At 37.8% G+C, this 23532-nt stretch overlaps 1 protein-coding gene across 3 annotated transcripts in view; it reads left to right on the forward strand.

Annotated features, from left to right (window-relative positions):
- The window catches only part of TAF1B (TATA-box binding protein associated factor, RNA polymerase I subunit B), a 66921-nt gene extending 43975 nt beyond the window's left edge, over window positions 1-22946 (forward strand). Inside the window, exons 9-16 of one of the 3 annotated variants that reach the window (XM_073896983.1) lie at window positions 6130-6277; window positions 8161-8338; window positions 8908-8954; window positions 10613-10703; window positions 14681-14751; window positions 15378-15600; window positions 19409-19425; window positions 21303-21467. In XM_073896983.1, coding sequence (XP_073753084.1) covers window positions 6130-6277; window positions 8161-8338; window positions 8908-8954; window positions 10613-10703; window positions 14681-14751; window positions 15378-15600; window positions 19409-19425; window positions 21303-21319 — 792 coding nt within the window. In that variant the 3' untranslated portion in view covers window positions 21320-21467. The other 2 variants (XM_073896981.1, XM_025867725.2) reach the window with 2 other exon arrangements.
- Window positions 22947-23532: the final 586 nt, after the last annotated feature.

The following is a 23532-nucleotide window of genomic DNA, read 5'->3' on the forward strand; positions in this document are numbered from 1 at the left end:
TGTAGAAGAGCGCTGTGGGACAGTGCTGCCGGCCTCCTGCCCGAGGTTAGGTGCTCTGCTGCCCCGCAAACTAGCCTGCCTTCGTTGGAATGGGAGCAGATGTATAGGGGGGTTAGTCCATAGCCAAGCCCTGTAGGGACAATTGGGCCACCACTTCAGGTGTTGTTGGGAACAAAGGGTAGCATTCTGGTCCTTTTGATGACGTCCTCTGGGACAGGAATGGCACGCAGTGGTCACGTTCAGTTCTGACTCTTCCCTCATTTGAGGCACTAAGAAGACAATCCCTTTCGGTATTGTACTAGAACCATTAAGTCATCATTTCTGTCCAAAGAGACCTGGAGCAAGAGATTCTGCAGATACTGGTATTTTCTTCTTTGCTCAGTATATTTTGTCTCCTGGCAAGGCAGACCCATACTTTAGTGTCATATATCTAATAACTACAGTTTCATAAACTCCATCTCCCCTATGTAGGGTTCTTTTGTTAAGGTATTTTATAGAAGATAAAGTAGATATCAGCAAGTAGTTATAGATTTTGAATGTTTGTAGTAGATTTTATGTATGTTGACCTTTTTTGTCATCTTTTTTATTCTAATTATGACTTCTCTAATATGTTGTGGGTTTTTTTTCCCTCTAGACAGATGTTATTTAGGTTCTTCTTTTATACTTTTTAAGAATTGTGGCAAAATATACATAACGTAAACCTTACCATTTAAACCATTTTTTTTTTTTAAAGATTTTATTTATTTATTTGAGAGAGAGAGAATGAGAGATAGAGAGCACGAGAGGGAAGAGGGTCAGAGGGAGAAGCAGACTCCCCGCTGAGCAGGGAGCCCGACGCGGGACTCGATCCCGGGACTCCAGGATCATGACCTGAGCCGAAGGCAGTCGCTTAACCGACTGAGCCACCCAGGCGCCCAATTTAAACCATTTTTAAGTGTGCAGTTCAGCGGAATTAAGTACATTCACATTGTTGTGCAACCACCACCACCACCACCACCATCCATCTCCAGACCTTTTGCATCTTCACAAACTGAAACTGTCCCCATGAAATCCCAGCTCCCCACTACACCCTGCCCCCTGGACCCCCAGCCCCTGAGGTCCATCATTCTACTTCCTGTCTCTGTGAACTTGACTACTCTAGTACTGCGTGTAAGTAAAATAACACAATATTTTTCTTTTTATGTCAAACTTACTTCACACAGCATAATGCCTTTAAGATTTATCCGTGTTGTGTAGTGTGTGTCTGAAATGAACATTTCTTTTTAAGGCTAAATAATATCCCACTGTATTTATATACTACGTTTTGTTTATTCATCCATGGACATTTGGGTTGTTTTCACCTTTGGCTATAATGAATGATGCTACTATGAACATTAGTGTACAAATATCTGTTAGAGTCCCTTCTTTCAGTTCTTTTGGGCATCTGCACAGAAGCACAATTGCTGTATCATATGGTGATTCTGTGTGTAATTTTTTAGCCCACTATAATATGTTTTTGAATACTTTTTTTTTTTCTTATGAAAGAAATGTATTCAGGGGCGCCTGGGTGGCTCAGTCGTTAAGTGTCTGCCTTCGGCTCAGGTCATGATCCCAGGGTCCTGGGATTGAGCCCCGCATCGGGCTCCCTGCTCTGCAGGAAGCCTGCTTCTCCCTCTTCTACTCCCCCTGCTTGTGTTCTGTCTCTCGCTGTGTCTCCTCCATTTGACTCTGTCAAATAAATAAATAAAATCTTTAAAAAAAAAAAAAAAGAGAAAGAAATATATTCAGAGTGACTAAAAGAAATGTAGGAAACAATGAAATGTATAAAGAAGAAAATAAAAATCACCCACAATCCAATTTCTCATGGATGCCATTAACATTTAACATTTGGTATTTTTGATTGTCTTATTTAATGTACATAAACATATTTGCAAAATTAGGCCTGAAGACTATATACAAATTTCTCTCTTGCTTTTTTAAACTCAGCATTGTACTATGAAAATTTTCCTAAGTCATAGAACAGCCTGTGAAAATGCTTTTTAATAGCTGCTTGATATGTATGCATGTAGTGTGTATCTAACGTGGATGTCCAGTAATGTGGAAGTGATGGGTTCATAGAGGGGAATATTTTCCAGTCACTCAAAATGATGTTTTCAAAGGGTATCTCCTGACAGTAGAAAATACTCACAAAATATAATGTTAGGTGAAAATAGGAGACAAAGCCATGTACATCTAATTCAGTTTGTACAGCGGTTCTCAGACAGATGGGAGCTTAGCCTAAGAAAAGGGTAAACTATTAGATTTTAGTAGAAGAGTGACATACCAGATGTGCATTTTGAAATATCACTCTTGGTGGTAGCTGAAAGTGGCAAAAGCAGACATGGGGATACTGTTTGGTTGGGAGTCTGGTCTGGGGTGATGGAGGCTTAGAGTAGGAGAGTAGTTGTAGATGTGATGAGAAATAGTAGCATTCCAGATCCAGCTTTGAGGTAAACAGTCCATATTCATGTAGTGTGCAGGGAAATGGAGCTGCCAAGGATGGTTCCTAAATGTTTGGTTTTTGTGACAGGGTGAGGAACCCTGATGGGGGGATAAAATTCAGGGGTATGGGAGATGAAAAACTCAGTTTGGAACATGTACATTTGACATAGTGGAAAGATATTCCAGTGGAGGTGTCAAAGAGGCTGTTGAATTGAAATCCCAAGGTTATAAATACGGATATACCCCAAGGGGCTAAAAGTCCTCCAGCATGCTAACAGTGGCCTTCTCTAAGTTATGAGCAATTTTTATTGTCTTTATTGTAGTATTTTATATTTTGTAAATTTTCTGTAATGATCATGTATTATTTTTATAATCAGATTTAAGTGTTGCTGGAATACATTCATCATGGCATTATTTATAGTAGTATAAAAATTGGAAACAACTTATATGTATAACAATTACAGAAGATTGGTAAAAAATAAGCAGAATGATCTTGAAAACCCTGTCGCCACCTTTAAAAAAAAAAGGTTTTCAGCGTTAGTCAAAAAGGAAAAGTCTGTTTAAAAATAAATGAAAAATTTAAAAGTGAAGTCTACCATACTGACTTGAAACTAGGAGAATCTAGAATCTATTGTAAACTGTAATATAAATCTATAGACTTGCATTATTAATAATAATTATTTTATCCTCAGATCATACGTGAAAGAATGGTAGGTAGCCTTTTTGTCACCAGGTATTTAGTTTGACATGCCAGCTTTTAGTGTGGACATTTGAAAATATATTAAATCTTTGTAGTTTGCCAGATTCCTTTTCATTAAGGACCTTACAATTACTAGTCATGAATTTATCATACATTAAATTGTTTTTTTGAGATGATTATTTTCCTAAGGGGAGCATTCACTGCTCTAGTGTTTATTTTGTTTGCAGATAAAAGTGCTTAATTACATTTCCTACCTGCATTATTTGAAAGGATTAGAGTTGCCATGAATCTCGTCAGTAATGTTGAAATTATTTTAACTTGAAAAGATGCTTCAAATCTTGTGCAAAATGAAGCCCATTTGCTTACCCCTCCATCCCAGCATTCTAAATGAATTAATTTTATAAAGAAAAAAGAAGACTACTTCTTCCTAAAGGTCACTGAGAATTGGTTTTCCTTTTTTCACTTTTAAATTAACAGAGTAGAATACAATTTATAGTACTTTAGTGTACAAGTAGAATCACTCTGTCTCCACATTAAAAAAAAAAACTTAAAAGGCAGCACTGCTACTTTGGATTGACAGAAATTTACTTTGTAGTCTTCAGCTCAGGTTAATCGTATGTTAATAATACAGCATAAACCAAAGGCCTTTTTTTTTTTTTTTAAGATTTTGTTTATTTGTTTGACAGAGAGCGAGAGAGGGAACACAAGCAGGGGGAGTGGGAGAGGGAGAAACAGACTCACCGCTGAGCAGGGAGCCGGACTCGGGGCTCAATCCCTGGACTCCGGGATCATGACCTGAGCCGAAGGCAGACGCCTGATGACTGAGCCACCCAGGCACCCCCCCAAAGGCCTTTTTTTCTAATAAAACTCAAAATAAATATAATACAGATGAGATTGTAGCTTCAGGCAAAGTAAAATCAAGTATGGTTATAATTTTAGAAATTAACAGTATGATTATCTTCTATAAGCATATCCCTGCACCATTAATAGAGCATTTCCTTGTCCTTTAAATTGCATGTGAGTTGAATTTACCAAAGTAAAATTTAACAGAGAAATATTCATTCCTTTAGTTGGCGCCCAAACACACTCACACATTTAGAAGATGGGCAAGACATGATTTAACAGCAATACTTTCACAAGCAACTGGGGGGATTTTAATTGATTATTGGCTTGAATTGGGAAAATTTTTGCTTAGAATACAGAAGAACCTTCTAATGACTAAACCCATTAAAAATAGAATTGACTACCTTCGGGGAAGGTATTGAGTTCCTATCCCTGGAGATTTTTAAGAAGGACCAGACGTCTGCCTGCTAGGGATTTTGTAAAGTTGGACCATAAACTTCTAAGGGTGTTTCCAACTCTGAATATGCCAGTTAGATTATTTCTTCTACAAAGTGATGTATGAAGTATTTCTGTTACACGCAATGGTTTACTTAAGTGGTATTATCTTTCTTGCCACTTTTTGAGGTAAACTAGACATACAGAAAAGTGAACATATCACAAATGTACATAGCTTGATGAATTTTCACAACCTAAACCAGTCCCTAGAGGGAGGAACAACATTACTAGCACCCCTGAAGCTCCACCCTGTTGCCCACTCCCATCATTACTTCCCCCCATTACTTCCCCCACTCCCAAGTGGTCACTACTTACTCTGTAGAAGCTTGGTGCTGAGTTGCTGGGCTTTATACTTTATATACCTGGGATCATTTTCGTTTGCATCTGGCTTCTTCCAATGTGATGTTTTTGAAGATTCATTCATGTCCTTGCAGGCCGAGCATTCATTTCCTTGCCATGTAGTGTTCCATTATGAGACTGTATCAAAATTTACTTATCGTTAATGGCGTTCGGGTAGTTTCCAGCTTGGGACTTTTACAAATAGTGTTGTTAAGAACGTTCTAGTACTTGTCTTTCCGTGGACATCATGCACATTTCTGCTGGGGATACGTAGCTAGGGGGTAGAATTGCTTTGCCACAGAAGGTACACACGCTCAACTTTAGTACGGCCAAACAGGTGGCCAAAATGTTTGTCTTCAGGCCCAATTTTGATAGGGTCCTACCATATGAGAAAAGTTAGTTTTTCTGAAATTCCATAAGCTTTGTAAAAAAAAAAAATCTTACTTGAGGTACTTGATAACTTTCTATTTTGTACTGTATTTTCGCATACCTTATCTCCCTTTCCAGGTTATAAACTCCTTGAAGGCATTGTTTTATTTGTCTTTACATTTCCCAAAGTACTTTGCATAGAGTAGACTCTAAATTTATTATTTTTATGTGAATGGATGAGGAAATGAGGAAAATTATATGTAGTATTAATTTCAAGGATGTTTATAAATTGCAAAAATAAAAATAGCATACCAGATAAACTACAGGGGTGATCTTGAACAGAATACATTTATTAATAGTAGCTCATAGATTTTCCTGGATTCTATAAAATTTTACATGCGATTATATGGGAGAATATGAGGTTGAATTGTGTATTTTCAACTATTATACTTAAATCCTGGTGTTAGCTCCCACCTAGAAGCCTGTGAATATTGTGAAACACGGAGCTAAATTTGTTAGCCATGAGCTTGAAGGTGAATGAGAGGGTGTGGTGAGGGAGTATGAGAGGGAAGTTGTGCAGCAGCAGTCGTGATGGCTCTGGAACTCCAGTTTGGGTCACAGCTTTGTCCCTTCCCCTTAGTTCTTCTGCGACTGGCGAAAAGTAATGATTTCCCTCTATCATGGGGAAGGCCAGTAAGAGTTTTATGAGCCAAATGGAATTTTAGTGGCTTTTCAATTTAGCATTACCACTGTTTTAACCTGCTAAGTTAGGATATTAGGGATTTATGGGTGGTTTTCCCCTTAATGCTTTTTTCCACATTCCAAATTTCATTTGGTAAATACATAGTACTTTTAAAATCAGAAAATATTTTTAAAATAATTTATGTTGCAAAAATTGCTACCTTGCTTATTTTTTATTTCAGTCTTGGCCTGCCTATGAGGATATCTATAAAAAAATTATTGAAATTGCTAAATTCTTAGATTTGCCACGTTTTCCAGACATAACTGAAGACTGCTATCTTCATCCAAACATCTTGTGTATGAAATACTTGATGGAAGTCAATCTCCCTGGTAAGTGTGGTGTATGTGGTGAGGGAACTTTTATAGAATTATAAAATCACAATGAGCAAAATATAGAATTCCTCTTAGATCCCAGACAATTGGAGCCACCTGACAGGGTCCATCATAACATGAAGCTTAATTTCAGAATCCTTTCTTAAAATATTTCAGGCTACTTAGAAAGGTTAAAAGGACATTGTTCAGAAATAAAGAATTCTGTTTTGATGTGCGGGATAGGCTTGGTTTTTACAGTAAGTTTGCTGAGTGCAATTAAAGTAAAAAATGTTTCAATATGTGTTATTAATGAGCTGGATGCCCCCCTTCTGAAAAAAAGGCAGCGGTTGGTCATTTGTAGGATCACAGTGAACTCTGTAAGGCAATGAAACACAGAATGTGAAGAGAGCCTTACTAGACCTTGTTCACAATATACCAAGACGCAGGTAACCCGATGGAATCTGCCAATGGAACCCATTCCTGAATTTCTTGCAAAACTAGAAATGTGAGAAATTCAGGACTCATATTCTTAAGAGAAAATACAAACATGGTGTGGTTAGCCTATTGCTTTAGCAATATAAAGAATGTGATTGGAGGGGCACCTGTGTGGTTCAGTCGTTAAGCGTCTGCTTTTGGCTCAGGTCGTGATCCCAGGGTCCTGGGATCGAGCCCCGCATCAGGCTCCCTGCTCGGCAGGAAGCCTGCTTCTCCCTCTCCCACTCCCCTTGCTTGTGTTCCCTCTCTCGCTGTCTCTCTCTCTGTCAAATAAATAAATAAAATCTTTAAAAAAAAATGTGATTGGATATATTTTTAATAGGGAAGGAAAATGTGTATGTTAATGAAGAAAGCAATATACAAAACTATGTATATGTATAGTATAATTTCAATGATAAAAATAAACATAAATATGTAATAACATATATATATACACACATATATACATATACACACACACAAATCTACTAGTAGGTAATAGAAGGAACACAAGGGATTACCAAAATGTAACTGACACAGGCTGGCTCCTGGCAAGTGTCTGGTTCCTGTGCTTGCTATTGGATGGAGAGTGGGAATAGAGTCCACAGGACATGGTGACTGAATGCATGTAGGAAATGCAACTTAATTCAGTACAATTTATTATGCTCTTATAAATACTAGCTGTTCACTTAAGATTAATTAAAATAGAATATTGTGCATCTTGGGTACTTAGATTAGTGAGTAAAGAAATTTGCTTAGTAATTTAGAGTTTTCAAAGTATATTCACTTATCTTATTTAATTCCACAACCCACTTTACAAATGAAGAAACTGAGGTTAAGTGACTAACGCAGAGTCACAAAGCTAATGATTGGAAAACCTGAATATATAGGCCCTAACTGGGGTTTCCTGGTTCCAAGTGCCACATTATTCAGCCTTGACTAATAGATGGAGGCCAAGCTGACCATATAATTTCTTTAGGAAAGCAGTACATCAAGTTTAATATACACGGAGGCTTCTAGCACGCTAGCCAGCGGGTCAGTGTACATTCCCAGAGAAGCCTTTGGTCTGACAGGGGATTTCGTTTCAAGCCAGTGCAAATTGCTGTAGAAACACAGACAAGAGAGTGGTATGAAATGATAGAAAACTAGCGTGCGGCTGTGCGTTAGGTGCCAGAGTGTGCCCTGTGCATGGTAGATGTTTTAGGACGTCCAGATAGGGAAAGAGAGACCTTGCCAGGATTCTACCATTAGTGTTTCTCTACAGATAGCATTTTTTGGTTTATTTTATTCAGAAAATGTGTGTCCCTCCGTTCTAGCATAGTACCATGTTTTAAGATGATAAAGCTTATCTTACAGAGGCACACATTAGTATGGTCTAGTTAGGCACAGAATTTAGTTCACATTTTACTGTTTTTGTTCTTCAACAGATGAAATGAATGATTTAACCTGCCAAGTGGTAAAAATGACTGGAATAGGAGAAGTGGATTTTCTGACATTTGATCCCATAGCTAAAATGGCAAAAACAGTTAAATATGATGTACAGGCTGTCGCTGTCATTGTAGTAGTATTGAAACTGCTCTTTTTATTGGATGACAATTTAGAATGGTAAGTGTATGTCAGTTTTATGAGGAAAAAAATCAGTTTTGTTTTTACCTAATTATTCAGAGTAAAGGAATCCTTATATTATCTCAAGAGAAAATAGAGCCTCTCAGTTGTAGAACACTGACTAGTAGCAACAATTACTTCTTACATGAATTTTGACTCAGCTAGTTGTCAGAGTTAATTCTACCTTAGTAAGTTGTTTGTCTCATGTTTTATTCCTATTTTTTAAGTACATACTCATGTTCTCATTGCTTCACTGATTCCCAGCTTTAAATCGTCATACACAAATCCTAAAGAATCTCGTAGCAGTTGCCTAAAGGCACCTTTCTGTATGCCTTTAGGGTCCTGGCACTATGTGACTTCAAAGATTATTTTGGAAAGTAAATGAAACAAAGTGCCACTCCTCCCAAATGCCAATAAACAATGGCAGCGTGTATAGTGATTGCTTCTCTGTTAAAAGTTAGCATCAGTGTCAAGTACTATTCTATACTTTTCTTTCAGAAGAATTCAAAATTTAACTGTCTTCAAATAAGTGACTTCCAAAAAATTGACTTGCTTTTTGGTTTTTCCAGGACTTTGTCTAATATTGCTGAGAAATATAATGAAAAGAACAAAGAAGGTACTTAATTTTTTATCATTCAAATTCAAAGTCATTGTAAGTGATGGATTAAAAGATGCAATAAATGCAAGGAAGACTTTGAAAAATATACAAGTACACATATACAAACACTTGTATACAAAGTATGCCTTATACCAGAATTATTTCTTCATATAATTATCTAATTCTACATCTAGGCTGCTAAACTTCAGTGATTTCCTATGATCTTAAAGACCAGCCTGCTTTTTTATTTCCAGCTTCTCCTCACTAGCCATGCTAGACCGTGAGCCTACTGGCAGTTCCATGACTATACCATCTGTTGTGATGCCTCAGCCTTTGCTCACGCTGCTGCTTCTACCTGAAATGTTTTCCTTCTTACCCCCCGACTCCCTCAGTCCCTGATAAATCCGCCTTTATCCTTCAAGATTCTGCCTTCTCTTCACACCCACTCCCAATCTTACCACTTCCCAAATCAAAACTAATCACTCCTGCAACAGCTGCTCCTATCCAAACATCTGTTAGAGGTTTAGCACACTGAATTAGACCTGGTGGACTACGTATGTCTATCCTGATTAGATTGCCAGTGTCTGTAAAGTGCTAAGAATAGCTGACATAGAGTAAAGTACAACATAAATGATAGAAAGGTAGGTTGTGAGTTTCTAGAGGGAGGGAACATGTCTTTCTTCTTTATGTTTTTCTTTTTCATGGATCTTTAGTGCCTAACATAGTGTCTGGCCTAAGAGCAATTCAGTGAAGTTGGGTAGGTATATGATTTCTTAAATTCAATTTTAGTTTCTTAGTTCCCTCATTAGTATTTATGTTCATTGTTGTTTTTTTAAATAATTCAGCTTTTTGGGGGCATAATTGATATATAGAATTGTAAGATATTTAAACTGTGTATTTTGATGATTTGATATACATGTACACTGCAAAAGGATCCTCTCATCTGGTTATACATATATCACCTCACATTTTAATCTTGTGTGTATGTGTGTGTGTGTGTGTGTGTGTGTGTGTGTGTGTGTGAACATTGTAGTCCTATTCCCTTCGCAAATTTCCTTGACATAATACAGTGTGATCAACTGTAATCACCATGTTTTACATTAGATTCTCAGGCCTTATTTATCTTAGAGCCAAAACTTTGTACCCTTTTACCAACCTCTCCCTATCTCCCACCCCCCAGCCCCTGGGAACTACTTTTCTACTCTGTTAGAGTAGAAACTACTGTTTCTAGAAGTTTGACTCATTTTTCTTTCAAGATTTCGCATATATGTGCATTGGTTTTAAGAGCTTGGATTTAATGGTAGAAATCAATTTGTGAGTTCTTTCCAGAATATATGTGAAATACTTCTTTCTACACATTGCTTTATGTCAGCTTCTACACAGAGTGAAAGGTTGAACAAGGTGTCTTCTAATGTCCCTTCTCATACTCCCTTGTCTCAAAAAAAAAAAAAAAAAGATGGTTTTAGTATAATCTAGTTAGGGCCACAATATAGATAGGAACTCAGTGACGGATTGCTCAGGAGTCATGTTGAAGTATGGAGACAGTGACTCCATAATTCCCATAAAGTTGACTCCATAATGTTTAGTTGTATCAATGAATAAAGACTCAAATGAATAACGTATATGGTTATAATGTGACTTATTTGGTTACTAATCACGGATTTCCTTTCTTTCAGATAAGCCCTGGTTTGATTTCAGAAAATGGTACCAAGTGATGAAGAGATCTGTTGATGAGAAAAAACAAAAGTGGGAGGAAGCCAGGGCAAAGTACGTTGTCTCTTCTGGTTTTAGGTTTACCTGCTTGATTTCTAAGTCTCTTACCTTATATTTGAAAGCTGAAGTTTCAGCAGTTAGACTCCTTAGCATTATGACATTTTTTCTAGAAATATTAGCCCCTGTGTTCTATTCGACATTTTTTTTTTTTGGTGTTACTGTTAAATAACCTCCAGATTTTATTTGGATTTCATCAGTGTTTCCGGTAATGTCCTCTTTTTAGTTATTAATTTTTTATAATTTGTGTGAGTCACACCTACATTTCTAATATTCCTTCTCCTTCCCCTTTCTCAAAGTTATCATTTCCCATCTGCTTTCCAATATTACGAAGATTACAAGTATCAGCCTATGACATATGTAATTGTCCCGCAATAAAGTGAATGTTCCCCCAAATAAAGATCCCTACAAAAATCAAAACGGAGGAAAGCACAAAGAGAGGATACTTGATTCAGTCTCACCATTTGACTTTGAACTCTGGTTCTGATGTCGGTTCATTGTAATAGAGTGGAAGGAGCAGAGCTGTAGAGACAGACAGTGCTGGGTTTGAATCCTGATTGCACTACGGAGTAGTTGTGTAACCATGGACAAGTTACTTGATTTCTTAGCCTCAGCGCACTGAAATTTAGTTTGCTCATACATTTTCATAGACACTGTATCTTGCATAACATAGAGTATATTTCTATTGATCTCTGATTTGAACAGTTTTGTATCTATTCTTAGAACTTTGAGTCTTTACAAGACTTTGAAGAAAAAGTTAACGTCTATTTTATGTAAATTTATAATAATTGATCAACTAATTTTATATATTTTGAGAAAAATCAAGGCTCCTCAAATTAGTTAAAATAATTCATTCAGCTCTAAGTTCCTCATCAATGAAATAGGGATAATAATGCCCGCTTTGTGCTCTAAGAACTAAATTTCAGTTTTCACAGGTAGAACTGGATTATTTTTCTTCTACATTTAAGAGAGCTTTTAAATAGAAAACCAGACTTACAGGGATGAATAAAGCCCCATGGGGAAGACGATCCTTGCCAAAAAGGGGAGAGGTGTAGTAATTTCTCACTATGCAGGTTTGATACACAATGATGAAAGAAAAGAGGTTGGGTGTGAACTTACTCTGACAGCCTGTGGGTACCCAGGAAACTGGGTCCTTCCTCTTCCTTGTCAGAGAAGGAATGTCTCTTTTGTCATTGGATCTCAGTGGTTACAAGAATATCAGGAAGAACAGGAGTTCGTTCTGTTGTCTTAGGTTATCTTGGGAGTACCAGCCACTGGGCCTTCCTTTTTATGGTGCCAGCAGGGGTTGTCCTGACTGATACTGAGAGGCTAGGTATTCAAGGACCATGCCACTCGGGCATCTCAGTAGTATCTAAGAATTCATTAGCTCAAGCCAGGCACCAGCTTACACTGCAGACATAGCTATTAGAGCCCAAATTGATATTTCAGCATTCAGTTACACATCTTAGACTTACTGACTTTTAGGTACTTTAGGGGAGAATTTAATGACCAAAGAGAGTATGTCTATTTCCAAAATGGCATCTTCCAGGGAGAGACCAGGACTCACGGAAGAGATTGTCCAGGGGATACATTACCAAGATACTTCTGTATGGAGTAGGTGCTTTGAGCTGAGTGAAATACCATATATAAATCACTGCTGACTAGTGCTTAGGTACAGAGCCCCTACCTGACCCCCACTGTTGACATAAATTTGTAATTTTTTCTCCCGTATTCTGAACATCATCTTCCATGTTGTTAGATGAAAGTTATTAAAGCATTTTCCATAGCTAAGTATGGGTCCCTATGTATGAGATTATGAAAAATATTAATAAACAGTAGTTGGAAGCCTAATAACAGCTTATGAGGTGGCTTTGATGACTTCCAGTTGTCATGGAAGATGCTGGGAGGAACATGGAAGAAAATTTAACAGCATGTGTAGAAAATCTTTTTAGCCTTTTGGGTTAGGCAAAATTTTGTAGATATACCAAAAGTATGATCTATAAAAGAAAAAAATTGTAAATTGGACTTCATCAGAAGAAAGAATATCTGCTCTTCAAAAGACACTGTTAAGAGAATGAGAAGCCATACAGTGGGAGAAAATATGTGCACATCACATATCTGATAAAAGATTTGTATCCAGAATAAAGAATTCTCATACAGTAAGAACACAGACAAAAACCCAATTTTTTAAAGGGACAAAAGATTTGAACAAACATTTCACTAAAGAAGATGTGTGAAATGATCTCAACATCATTAGTTAATAGGGAAATGCAAATTAAAACTACAATGAGATATCCTTACACACCAGTTAGAATGGCCAAAAACAAAGCGAAATGAACAAAAAACTGACCACACCTAATGTGGGGATTTAAAAATGATGCAGCCATTTTGGAAGTTTGACAGTTTCTCATAAAGTTGAACATACAGCTATTACACTACCTAGTAGTTTGCTCTCTTACATATTTACCCAAGTGAAATGACAACTTCACATAAAAATCTGTTCAAATGTTCAGGGTGGCTTCATTACTGTGGCCAAAAAGTGGCAACAACCCAAATACCCTTCAGCTGGTGAATGGATAAGTCAAGTGGGGTAAATCTATACAATGAAATACCATTCAGCAATGAAAGGAACAAACATCTGATACATCCAACAATATGAATGACTTAAATGCATTATGCTGAATGAAAGTCTTAAAAGGTTACATAGGGTATGATTCCCTTTATATGACATTCTGGGAAAGGGTAAATTATCAGGATGGAAACAGATATCAGTAGTTTTAAGGCCAGTGGAGAGGGCTTGACTGTGAAGAGGCATGAGAGACTTTCGGATTGATGGGCCTGCTCTGTATATTCACTGTGGTGGTCATTACATGACTATGTGTGTTTGCCAAGGCCAGCAGAACTGTACACTGAACAGGGTGAGTTTGTATGTAAATTATACCTTAACTTTTAATAGTTGGGAAACAAAATCATATGGAAAAACTGGAGAGAGGCATGCAGGATTCCTGCAGAAAACGTTAGGACTTTGTGACGTGCCTCCGTTTTTTGTATCTTTTATAGTTTGGGGAAGAGGTAAGCAAAGTAAGGTACATTTTTAAAGAAGGAGTATCTAGACAGAATGTTATTTTAGATCACTTTTCCCATTTTCTGGGCATATGACCCCAAGGAAGTAATGCCTCCTTGCCTGTAGCATAATTACCACCTGTATATGCCTTATAAATGCATAAGAAATTCTGTCTAGATTAGGTATTTGCAAGGGATTTTTAATAGTGGGTTTACCCACCGATTGGGATTAGACTATTTAGGAAACATCTTTATTATTTTTTACCTTGAGTATATTGTTACATTTATTATTTAAGAAAACAAATAACAAAAAGGATATTTGAAAGAATCACAAACTCCTTTACCATAGGATTCAATGACAAGGTCTCTGATATATTTCAAATGTGGTATGTTCACTAAAATTTAGTTCACACATAATTTTCAGGAAAACTGTAATTAACATTGATTGCATCTCTACCTCAGAAGACCGGTACTTATTGTTCACTTTGTATGAGTTACCAGGAGTACCTCTAATTTAATCCTCAGCAAAAGGGCAGTTGGGCAAGGGCAAGGAGGAACAGTTGTTTCTTAGGTGGTCGTTTCACTTTCTGAGAACAGACAGCAAGAGAATTTTATGGTGAAGGAAACCGTTTCTACATTTTTGTGTAATTAATATCTTCTTCAGGACCTTATGACATCCGGGAGGCTTTTGGGATGAGCGTGTCATTCTGTTGGCTTGCTGTCTCCTTCAGTGCTACTTGCTTACGTCTGTGTCGTAAGCCCTAGAGACCCGTATCAGTAGGTCATTCTAAGGCAGAGCTATTACACTGAGTATCAGGAATTTCATATGTTGCTTGAGGGAAACTTCTCTGAAATGTGTTTAGGTCCATTTCTTCTCCATTCTGCTCCAAATGTTTTTCTGCATTGTACAGGTATCTGTGGAAAAGCGAAAAGCCACTCTACCACTCATCCATTGACAGAGCAGTGGTATATAAAAGAAGAGGTGAGTTGCGTTATCCCTTAACGCCATGTAGCAGTACTGTTGTAGAAAAGGTAAATATCTTGACTTCTTAAAGAGTGCCTAGGGGCACCTGACTGGCTCAGTCCATAGAGTCTGTAACTCTTGATCTCGGGGTTGTGTTTCAAGCCCCATGTCAGGTGTAGAGATTACTTAAATAAATAAACTTAAAAAGTGTCTAAGGAATCATTTTACTTCTTCAGCAAGTGTTCCAGTGCCCATCCAAAGAAATATCGTCCTCTGTAAGAAATCTCCAGAGGAATCTGTTTCAGGAACACTGTATTCTTTAAAACAGAACTTAAGTTCTGTTTTAAATCTAAAATCATCCTATATTTCTGTGACTTTCAGAACTCTTTCTGTGGAGAATTGCCTGTAAGTTTTCTTGTTCATTTTTTTTCCTAATTGTGGCAAAAATACATTTTACTTTTTTTAAGTAGTTCCCCAATGCCCCTCATCCAGTTTCAGCTCCCCCTGTTGTTACCCTCTTGCATTATTGTGGTGCACTTATCAACACTAAGAAACCAACATTAGTACATTGCTAACAAGTAAACTCATCTGTGATTTAACGTTAGTTTTTATTTTATTCCTTTCCTTTTTCCCTCTGTTTCCAGAAATGGTGGTGAGTCTACAAAAACAGTTTAGCACACTGGTTGATTCAGCACCAACTGTTGAAAAGAAAAGTCCTTCAAGTTTTCAGTTCAACTGGACTGAAGGAGACTCTGCTAGAACCTGTTTCCATGGACATGGCCTCCAGGGGATCCTGAAGAAGAAAGGCCAGTCAATGACAACCAAGAATTCACTATATTGGCTTAGTACACAGAAATTCTGTAGAAGGTATGTGATGCTTTTAGAAATCAAAGGATAAAAAATATCATGAAATCTCTAGTTTGGCATAAAGTAGTATTCTTTTCGAATTTAAAAAAGTCACATAAAATTACGGTTGACTATAATAAGAACCAGATAGGTTATTTGTTGGAATTAGAAGAATGTTGGGCTTATAATCAAGAAAATTGGAATTATACATTGAGTCTTGTTTAAGGGTTTTAGGGATGGACACTAACCTTACTGTGACAATCATTTCACAACATATACATTGCACACTTTAAACTTATGTCAATAGTGCTCAGCAAAGCTGAAAAAGGTTTTGGACTATAAAGACTTTTTTCATTGTGCCTTTATATTTTTATACTAACTTCATTTTATACTAATCTCACTCTTTGTACATAGAAACCGTTTATAAGGCAGTTTCCCAGTAGTGAAGAGAACGTGCTAATGAATTGGGCTGTTCATATTCCAGCTCTGCGGCTTGCTCCTTGTGGGCAAGTGATTTACCATCTCTACAGCTCTGTTGTCTGAGTTATAAAACCAGCGTACGAGTGAGTTGGGGGGGGAGCTTGTATCTTTATATTTTCCCCATGGCACAGACAGCGTGTAATACTGATCTTCTTTCTCTTCTTAAAACCTCCGGTGGCTCCCATCTCACGCAAAGTAAAGTTAAAAGACCCTAAGGAGCCTACAGGCCCCTGCAGTTCTCTGACCTTCCCTGCTTGCCTCCTTTGCTCCATGTTCACTGCTCCTATTCACACCGGCCTCCTATCTGTTCCTTGATCTTGCCAAGCACACTCCCCACACAGGCCTTTGCACATGCTGTGCCTCCAGCCTGGAAAGCTCTTCCTCCACATATCCACACAGACTCACTCCTGTCAGGTTTTTGCTCACATTTCACTTCGCCATCCTGTCTAAAATAGCACCAACTCTCCCCTCACCCTCACGCGCACACCTCATCACTCTCTACCCCCCTTAGCTGTGTTTTCTTTCTCATAGCTCTTGTCAGTATTGAATAGATTGTTATATATTTATTTTGCTTATTTGTCTGCCTTCCCCGACTAGAATAGAATATAAGGTCCTTGAGTGCAGAGACTCTGTCTTAATTAATGAAAAATCCCAGAGGCTAGAACAGGGCCTAGCACATAGTAGGTGCTCACCAGTTATGTGTTGAATGAATGCATGAAAAATAGAGAATGAGAAGGTGCCTTGGTGTCTTCAGTCGTTAAGCGTCTGCCTTCGGCTCAGGTCATGATCCCAGGGTCCTGGGATTGAGCCCCGCATCGGGCTCCCTTCTCCGCGGGAAGCCTGCTTCTCCCTCTCCCACTTCCCCTGCTTGTGTTCCCTCTCTCACTGTGTCTCTCTCTGTCAACTAAATAAATAAAATCTTAAAAAAAAAATTAGAGAATGAGAAGTAAATGAGATTTTGGTATCTGTCATATAGTAAATGTCAATACGTGATAACTCTGATTGTTACATTAAATAAAACTAATTTTCTATTAAAGAGTTTCTCTTCCTGAGTATCAATGAAAGATAAGTAAAATGTAGGAAATACAATAGGAGATAACAAAATGAAGTTATCTGTATGAAAATTTACTACTCAGCAAAAGTTTAGCTGAGTCTAGAATGACTGTAGAGCGGCACTGACTTGGCAGCAGCAACAGGGAAAGCCTGGAACCCAAACCCCAGGCTCAGCACCACGTCTGAGGTGCTCCATTCCTGTGCAGTGGTCAGTGCAATGGCTTTTTCTGGTGTGAAGATTTCATCAAAAGGAAGAGAAAAGGCTGTAGTCCCGGCCGGTGAGGAGCACCCGCATGAGACCAGTTAAGTTAGGAAGTGGTGTTCTATGCCCTTCTGTCTCTCATGCCTGCGGAATCGGTCCCAAGTTAGTTAGGGGGCAGCTTACACTTTTATGCTTTTCCCATGGCGCAATCAGTGGATTTCTAGATCTTTCTAAATCTTCACAGATTTAATACAGTAATATAAGACAGTTAGTTACAGATAGACCTTGTATAGTCAGAGATGAAACAGCTGAGATTTTTTTTTCTCTGCATGAACTATAAGGCTAAAAATTATAACCTATAGACAAAGCATCAGTGATACCATGACTTTATGCACCAAAATTCTGTCAGCCTTGCCTATTTAGACCATAGCCTAGAACCACAGAGTAAGCAAAAAAGGCTTCCACAAACCAATAAAAATGTCACAAAGTCCATGACTAGAGCTAATGCACTTTTCTCAGAAAGCCCCTTAGTCCCTCACTCAGAGCCAGCGCACTCTGCCTTCAGGTGTGTTTCTGTCAGGCTGAGTTGTCTGATTTCCAAACTTCTCATCATCAAAAGAAACAAAGCAGGAGGGAGACTGAGAGGTGCTCTGCTGATAGTCATCTTGACAGCAAACATAAATGACATCTATTTGACAAACGAGAGAGAAGCCAGCATCAGAATCAGAAGCAGACAAAAGAACTCAAACTACAGCAGTCTGAAGTTCATTCCTGACACACTGTTTAATTGCTCCACCTAACAAAACAAGCCTGATGGGGTCTCAGCTTTAACACACAGCATGACCCAAAATGCTGTGTGCATTCTCTTTGGCTTTGTTTTTCTTAGCTGTATTTTCTAATATTTTTACAGTAAAAATGAACAACTTTTAATAATGTACTTTATATTTTTATAATAATTTCATTTTATACTAATTATACTATACTATAAATTTATAATTTATACTAATAATGTATAACTCAGTTTTAAAAGATGTCCATACAAAATGGTTAAAATGAAGTGTTTTGATGCTTAGGAGAGCAGATCTTCAGCTGTATAGAGAATTTTGTTACACAGAAGGACTCATGTCTGAGGGTTCAAGAGACAAATGTTGTATAGTAAAATACTTGTGAGAACACTCAGGCCTTGAGAACTAAGCAGAGAAAGGCCATAAGAGCACTTCAGATATGAGAGGTTGTTTATGCTTCTTATCTGAGGCAGAACGAACAATCTTCATGAATTTAAATGCCCTTAATATTCCTCACATTTATAGAAGTACCCATCTGTAAGTAGGCCAGTTACTGACAACTAGCTAGGTCTAAAGACCCGTTGTAGGCACTGGCTAGTCAAGGGTCTGTCCTTGGCCTCCCTGAGAGGGGCAGGTGATTCCTCTCTCCTTCCACAGGAAGAGGAACAGCTGAGGTACTTCAAATTGCCATCCACAGGAAATGGGAGGCTTTAGATGTCCCCCTGCCCCCCCATACACACACAATTTTTTTGAGGGGTCCCATAAAAATTTGATTTGAATTTTAAAAATTTTATTTTAACTAATATTTTAAACTAGAGTAAAAAAAAAACAGTACTCAACTATGTATGTGACCACTAAAACTTTAACTTGTGTTAGCAGGTTTGTTTAATTTCGTATGTATACAGACTTGAGAGACTATTGTTTTTGCATACGTTCGAACTTGTCACAGGAAGTTCTCATAAGGAAGTTCAAATGTACCTTACACCCCTCTTCCAAATGTAAACCTGTCCTGGTCCCTTCACATAAAGTTGTTCGTATAAACATATTCTTCCATTTGCCAGATTCATTTATTTTCCGTGTCAGCTCAAGGAACATCTGTTGGCACGTGTTCTACTCACAGCAAAATACTTGGCAATAACAAATTATTGTATCTTATATTCGGCTTTATGGCTTATAACTCTAGGAGAGTTTTCTGAGTTTGTGATAAAGAATGTAATCCTTGTAAGGTATTGTTAACGATTCAACTTAAAAATAGAAGTCCTTATGGGACCAAATAATTTGTATACCTTTTCTTATCTTTCTGGTGTAGAAAAAGAGCTTCCCTAGGTAAGAGAAACAGTACTTCTTGCCCTTTTTGTTGAACCATTTGTCTGGAAGAATCTGTCTTACAATAGCTGAAATTGAAAAGAAAAGAAAAGCAAGAGACCACCAGTTTGTGAGAATTCCTGTAAATGGCTTATATTTGATTTCTGTTAAACCAATCAATGAGTAGTTGAGACTTTTAAATGTCCTTATTAGTGAATATGGTGGGGTTTTGGCTTTATTGTAGATGATTAAAGTAGTCTTAAGATTTTAAGTGAAAACAAAAATCAGTTTTAAAGGAGTAAAGTGGAGGTGAACATTTTTGAGCCCTCACTCTGTGCCGACCATTGGGTAAGTGTTTAATATATATTTTCATTTGATACTTCTGTTCACTCTATGAGGTAGGCACTGCTATTTTTTCCTGTTTTACAGGTGAGAGAACCAAGGCTAGTTATCCATAGTCACAACTGATGGGGGCAGAGTTTTGTGGTGCACACACAAACTTTCTTCCAGGAACTTAGGACCATATATAAATCCAATATCTAAAAGTTTGTATCTTCTATATGTTGTTTTCCTGTTTTTTTTAAGCTTTTTACTCTGGAACATTTCAAGTATATTCAAAAATAGAGAGAATGGTATAATGGACACCCCCGTACCTGTCATTCAGCCGTAACAATTGTCAACATGACTAGACTTGCTTCCACATGCCAGCCCACTCCTCCACCTCCGCCCCCAGGTTATTTGGAAGCATATATCAAATGTCATAATGTTTTTAAAAACAAAATCATAATAAACATCAATCAGACATTAAGAAACAAATAGTAATTCCTTAATATTATCAAATATGCAGTCAATGTTTAGATCTTCCCAATTGCTATGAAATTTTTAATATAATTCAAATAAGGCCCATACATTGCAAGTAACTAAGATATCCCTTAAGTGTTTTGATTGGTAAATTCCCCTTTTATGTCTTTTTTTTGTCCCCTTGCAGGGAAAAAATTACTTGTTGAATAATCCAGGTCTTGTGTCCTATACAATTTCCCATAGTCTGCATTTTGCTGATTACAACCTATGATACCATTTAACATGTTCCTCTGTCCCCTGGATTGCCTACACCTTGGTGTAGTTAGAGATGGATAGAGTTAAGAGATTTGTAATTAGAGATTTGGTGGTAGTTGGAGACTTGATCTACTACTTTTAAGATAAGTAAAATTGCTTTGTAAATTCTTCTTTCTGTAATAGGTACAAGATTGTAGCCTACATTATCAAGTCCGGTGTCTTATTTTGGGTGGGGATTAGGGATTATTTATTTTCTTTTATTTTAAAACTATGCCCAGGGGCGCCTGGGTGGCTCAGGTGTTGAACGTCTCCCTTTGGCTCAGGTCATGGTCCCAGGGTCCTGGGATCGAGCCCCACATCAGGCTCCCTGCTCAGCAGGAAGCCTGCTTCTCCCTCTCCCACTCCCCCTGCTTGTGTTCCCTCTCTCACTGTGTCTCTCTGTCAAATAAATAAATAAAATCTTTAAAAATAAATAAATAAATAAAAATAAAAAAATAAAACTGTGCCCAGAATCTCTTCCTGTATGCTATTGTTTGCTTTGAGCATGGTAAAAAGAAGCAGCCCATCTGGAATGGAAGGACTTCTGGGCAAGGAATTGTGAGTCCCGGCTCCAGTACCATCTGTTACCCTGGTGTGGTAGCTAACCTATGGATGGTGCTAACATTTTTTCCTCTGTAAAAATAAGTTGTTTTGCCAAATTGTTCCAAATTTCCTTCCAACTCTGAATACTGTTTTAAGCCTAACCATATATATTTGCTAGTTTGGGGGATGTTTCAGGGATAGATGCATACATTTTAAATTGTCATTTTAAGATAACTTCTTCCTTTTTCTTCCCTTTCTAGCTATTGTAAACATGTGACAACCTATGAAGAATCAAATTTTTCTCTGAGTTATCAGTTCATAATAAATCTCTTCTCCTTCCTGCTGAGAATAAAGACCTCTTCCCTCCATGAAGAAGTGAGCTTAATTGAAAAGAGACTTTTTAAAACAAAATATAGTAAAACGAAAAAGAAATCAAGATCCAGGAAGGGGAGGAAATACTGAGAAAAATGAAATAGAAACTTTCTTGGGAAAATATTTTAATTGTGATAAAAATGTCAAATTATATTCCAGAGAATTATGGGAAATAGAATTTTATTATATATCCACACATACATAGATACATATATATGTATCAAATGTGCTTATAAAAATGTGTACTGGAAAATAAGTGAATTGTGTTTGAATTTATTTTTTAAATTATGAATATTCTTTGAGGAAGATTAAATAATAAGTTTTATAAATGGTATCCAGAAATTTGTATTCATTGTATTTTAAAGCTAAATTTGCTTTTTTTTTTTTTTAGGCTAAATTTGCTTTTAAACTAGATCACTTCCTTATTCTTTATGCCCCAAAGGAAATCCCAGATGGAACAAAGATCTAAACAGCATAATCTTTTACATATACATATATTACAGTACTAGAAGAAAACAAGTATGGCTGCTTTGATGATCTTGGAAGAGGGAAGGACTTTCCAAACATTCCCCAAAACCAGAAACCAAAAGGGAAAAATTGGTAATGTGACTGCAAAGTCAGAGGCAAATAGCAAGTAGGAAAATATATTTGTAGCATATGACAGACAAAGGAATAATTTCTTTAATGTATCAATAGCTCTTGCAAAGCAATAGGAAAAAGACAGGCTGAGCAAGGAATATGAAAAGATAACTTTCTGGAAAAAAGAAATACAAAGGCCAACCCAAAAAAATGATACAAATTAAAATAGGTTACCAAAGGTTTATAATATCTGGTGAGGATACTGGAGAATCAGGCATTCTTGTTCAGTTTATTCATGCAACAAACACTGAACAACTGTGTTCCAGGCATATTCTAGGCACTGGAGATACAGCAGTAAACAAGGTCCCTGCCTTTAAGGATCTTCCTTTCTAATAGGGTGGGGGCAGATAGTAAACAAATATACAATAGTTGGGCTGATGAGGTGCAATGAAGAAAAAGCAAGGTAAGGGTGACAAGGTGGGCCTTTTTATAAAAAGTGATTGAGGAAGACCCCTGGGAGGTGACCTTGAGCAGAGATCAAATGGTATGGAGCAAGCCATGTTGCTCTCCAGGGTAAGGTTAATTCCAAGCAGAGGAAACAGGCAAAGGCTCTGAGGCAAGACTCTGCTTGATGGAGTCAAGGAATAGCAAGTTGTTCAGGGCACCTGGAGTGTTAGGATTGTAGGGGAGAGTAGTAACACAGGAAATGGAAGGATTTGCATTCGGGGCCATGGTAAGAACTTTGGCTTTTGTCCCAAGGAAGCCATTAGAAAATTTTGAGCAAAAGAATGGTGTGATCTGGGCCACCTGGGTGGCTCAGTCGGTTAAGCATCTGCCTTCAGCTCAGGTCATGATCCCAGGGTCCTGGGATCGAGCCCCACATCGGGCTCCCTGCTCAGCGGAGAGCCTGCTTCTCCCACTCCCTCTGCTGTGCTCTCTCTCTCTCTCTCTCTCTGACAAATAAATAAAATCTTTAAAAAAAAAATGGTGCGATCAGACCTATGTCATAAAAGGACTACATTGCTCTGTGGTGAATAGATTGCCAGGGGAAATGGGCAGAGGTAGAGGCCACAACCGAGACTACTCTTGTTTGGTCAAGAAGTGGTGGTTTGGAACTACAGAGATTATAGTGGAAGTGGCAGGAAGGGATTAGATCCCAGATACAGTTTATGTATGAAATAATAAGGATTTGGTGATGGGTTGGTTGTAGGTGTGAGAAATCAAAATGCCCCGATTTTTTTCCCCTGTACCATTTATTAAGGGGGGGCTTGCTTTAATTTCCCCCTGTTCACCCTGTTTGTGAGGGAAGTTAACTGGGTTTGTTATAGGACTATGGGAATAGCCAAACACAGGGTACCCAAGATTGAATAGATGAGATTGACAGCAGCTAATTAATCACATATACTTACCACCTGGGAGAGGATGCAGCACTCTATGCAGGGCCAATAGGGTCACACTCGGGAACAGAGAACAACCAGGGACAGGGAGGCAGGCTTTGTATCAGAGGGGTGGAGTGGCCCCTGGTTCCTGCACGAGGGT

Source organism: Callorhinus ursinus, unplaced genomic scaffold (genome assembly GCF_003265705.2).
Source record: "Callorhinus ursinus isolate GAN/ISIS: 27379988/994484 unplaced genomic scaffold, GSC_fseal_2.0 scaffold10, whole genome shotgun sequence".
NCBI lineage: Eukaryota > Metazoa > Chordata > Mammalia > Carnivora > Otariidae > Callorhinus > Callorhinus ursinus.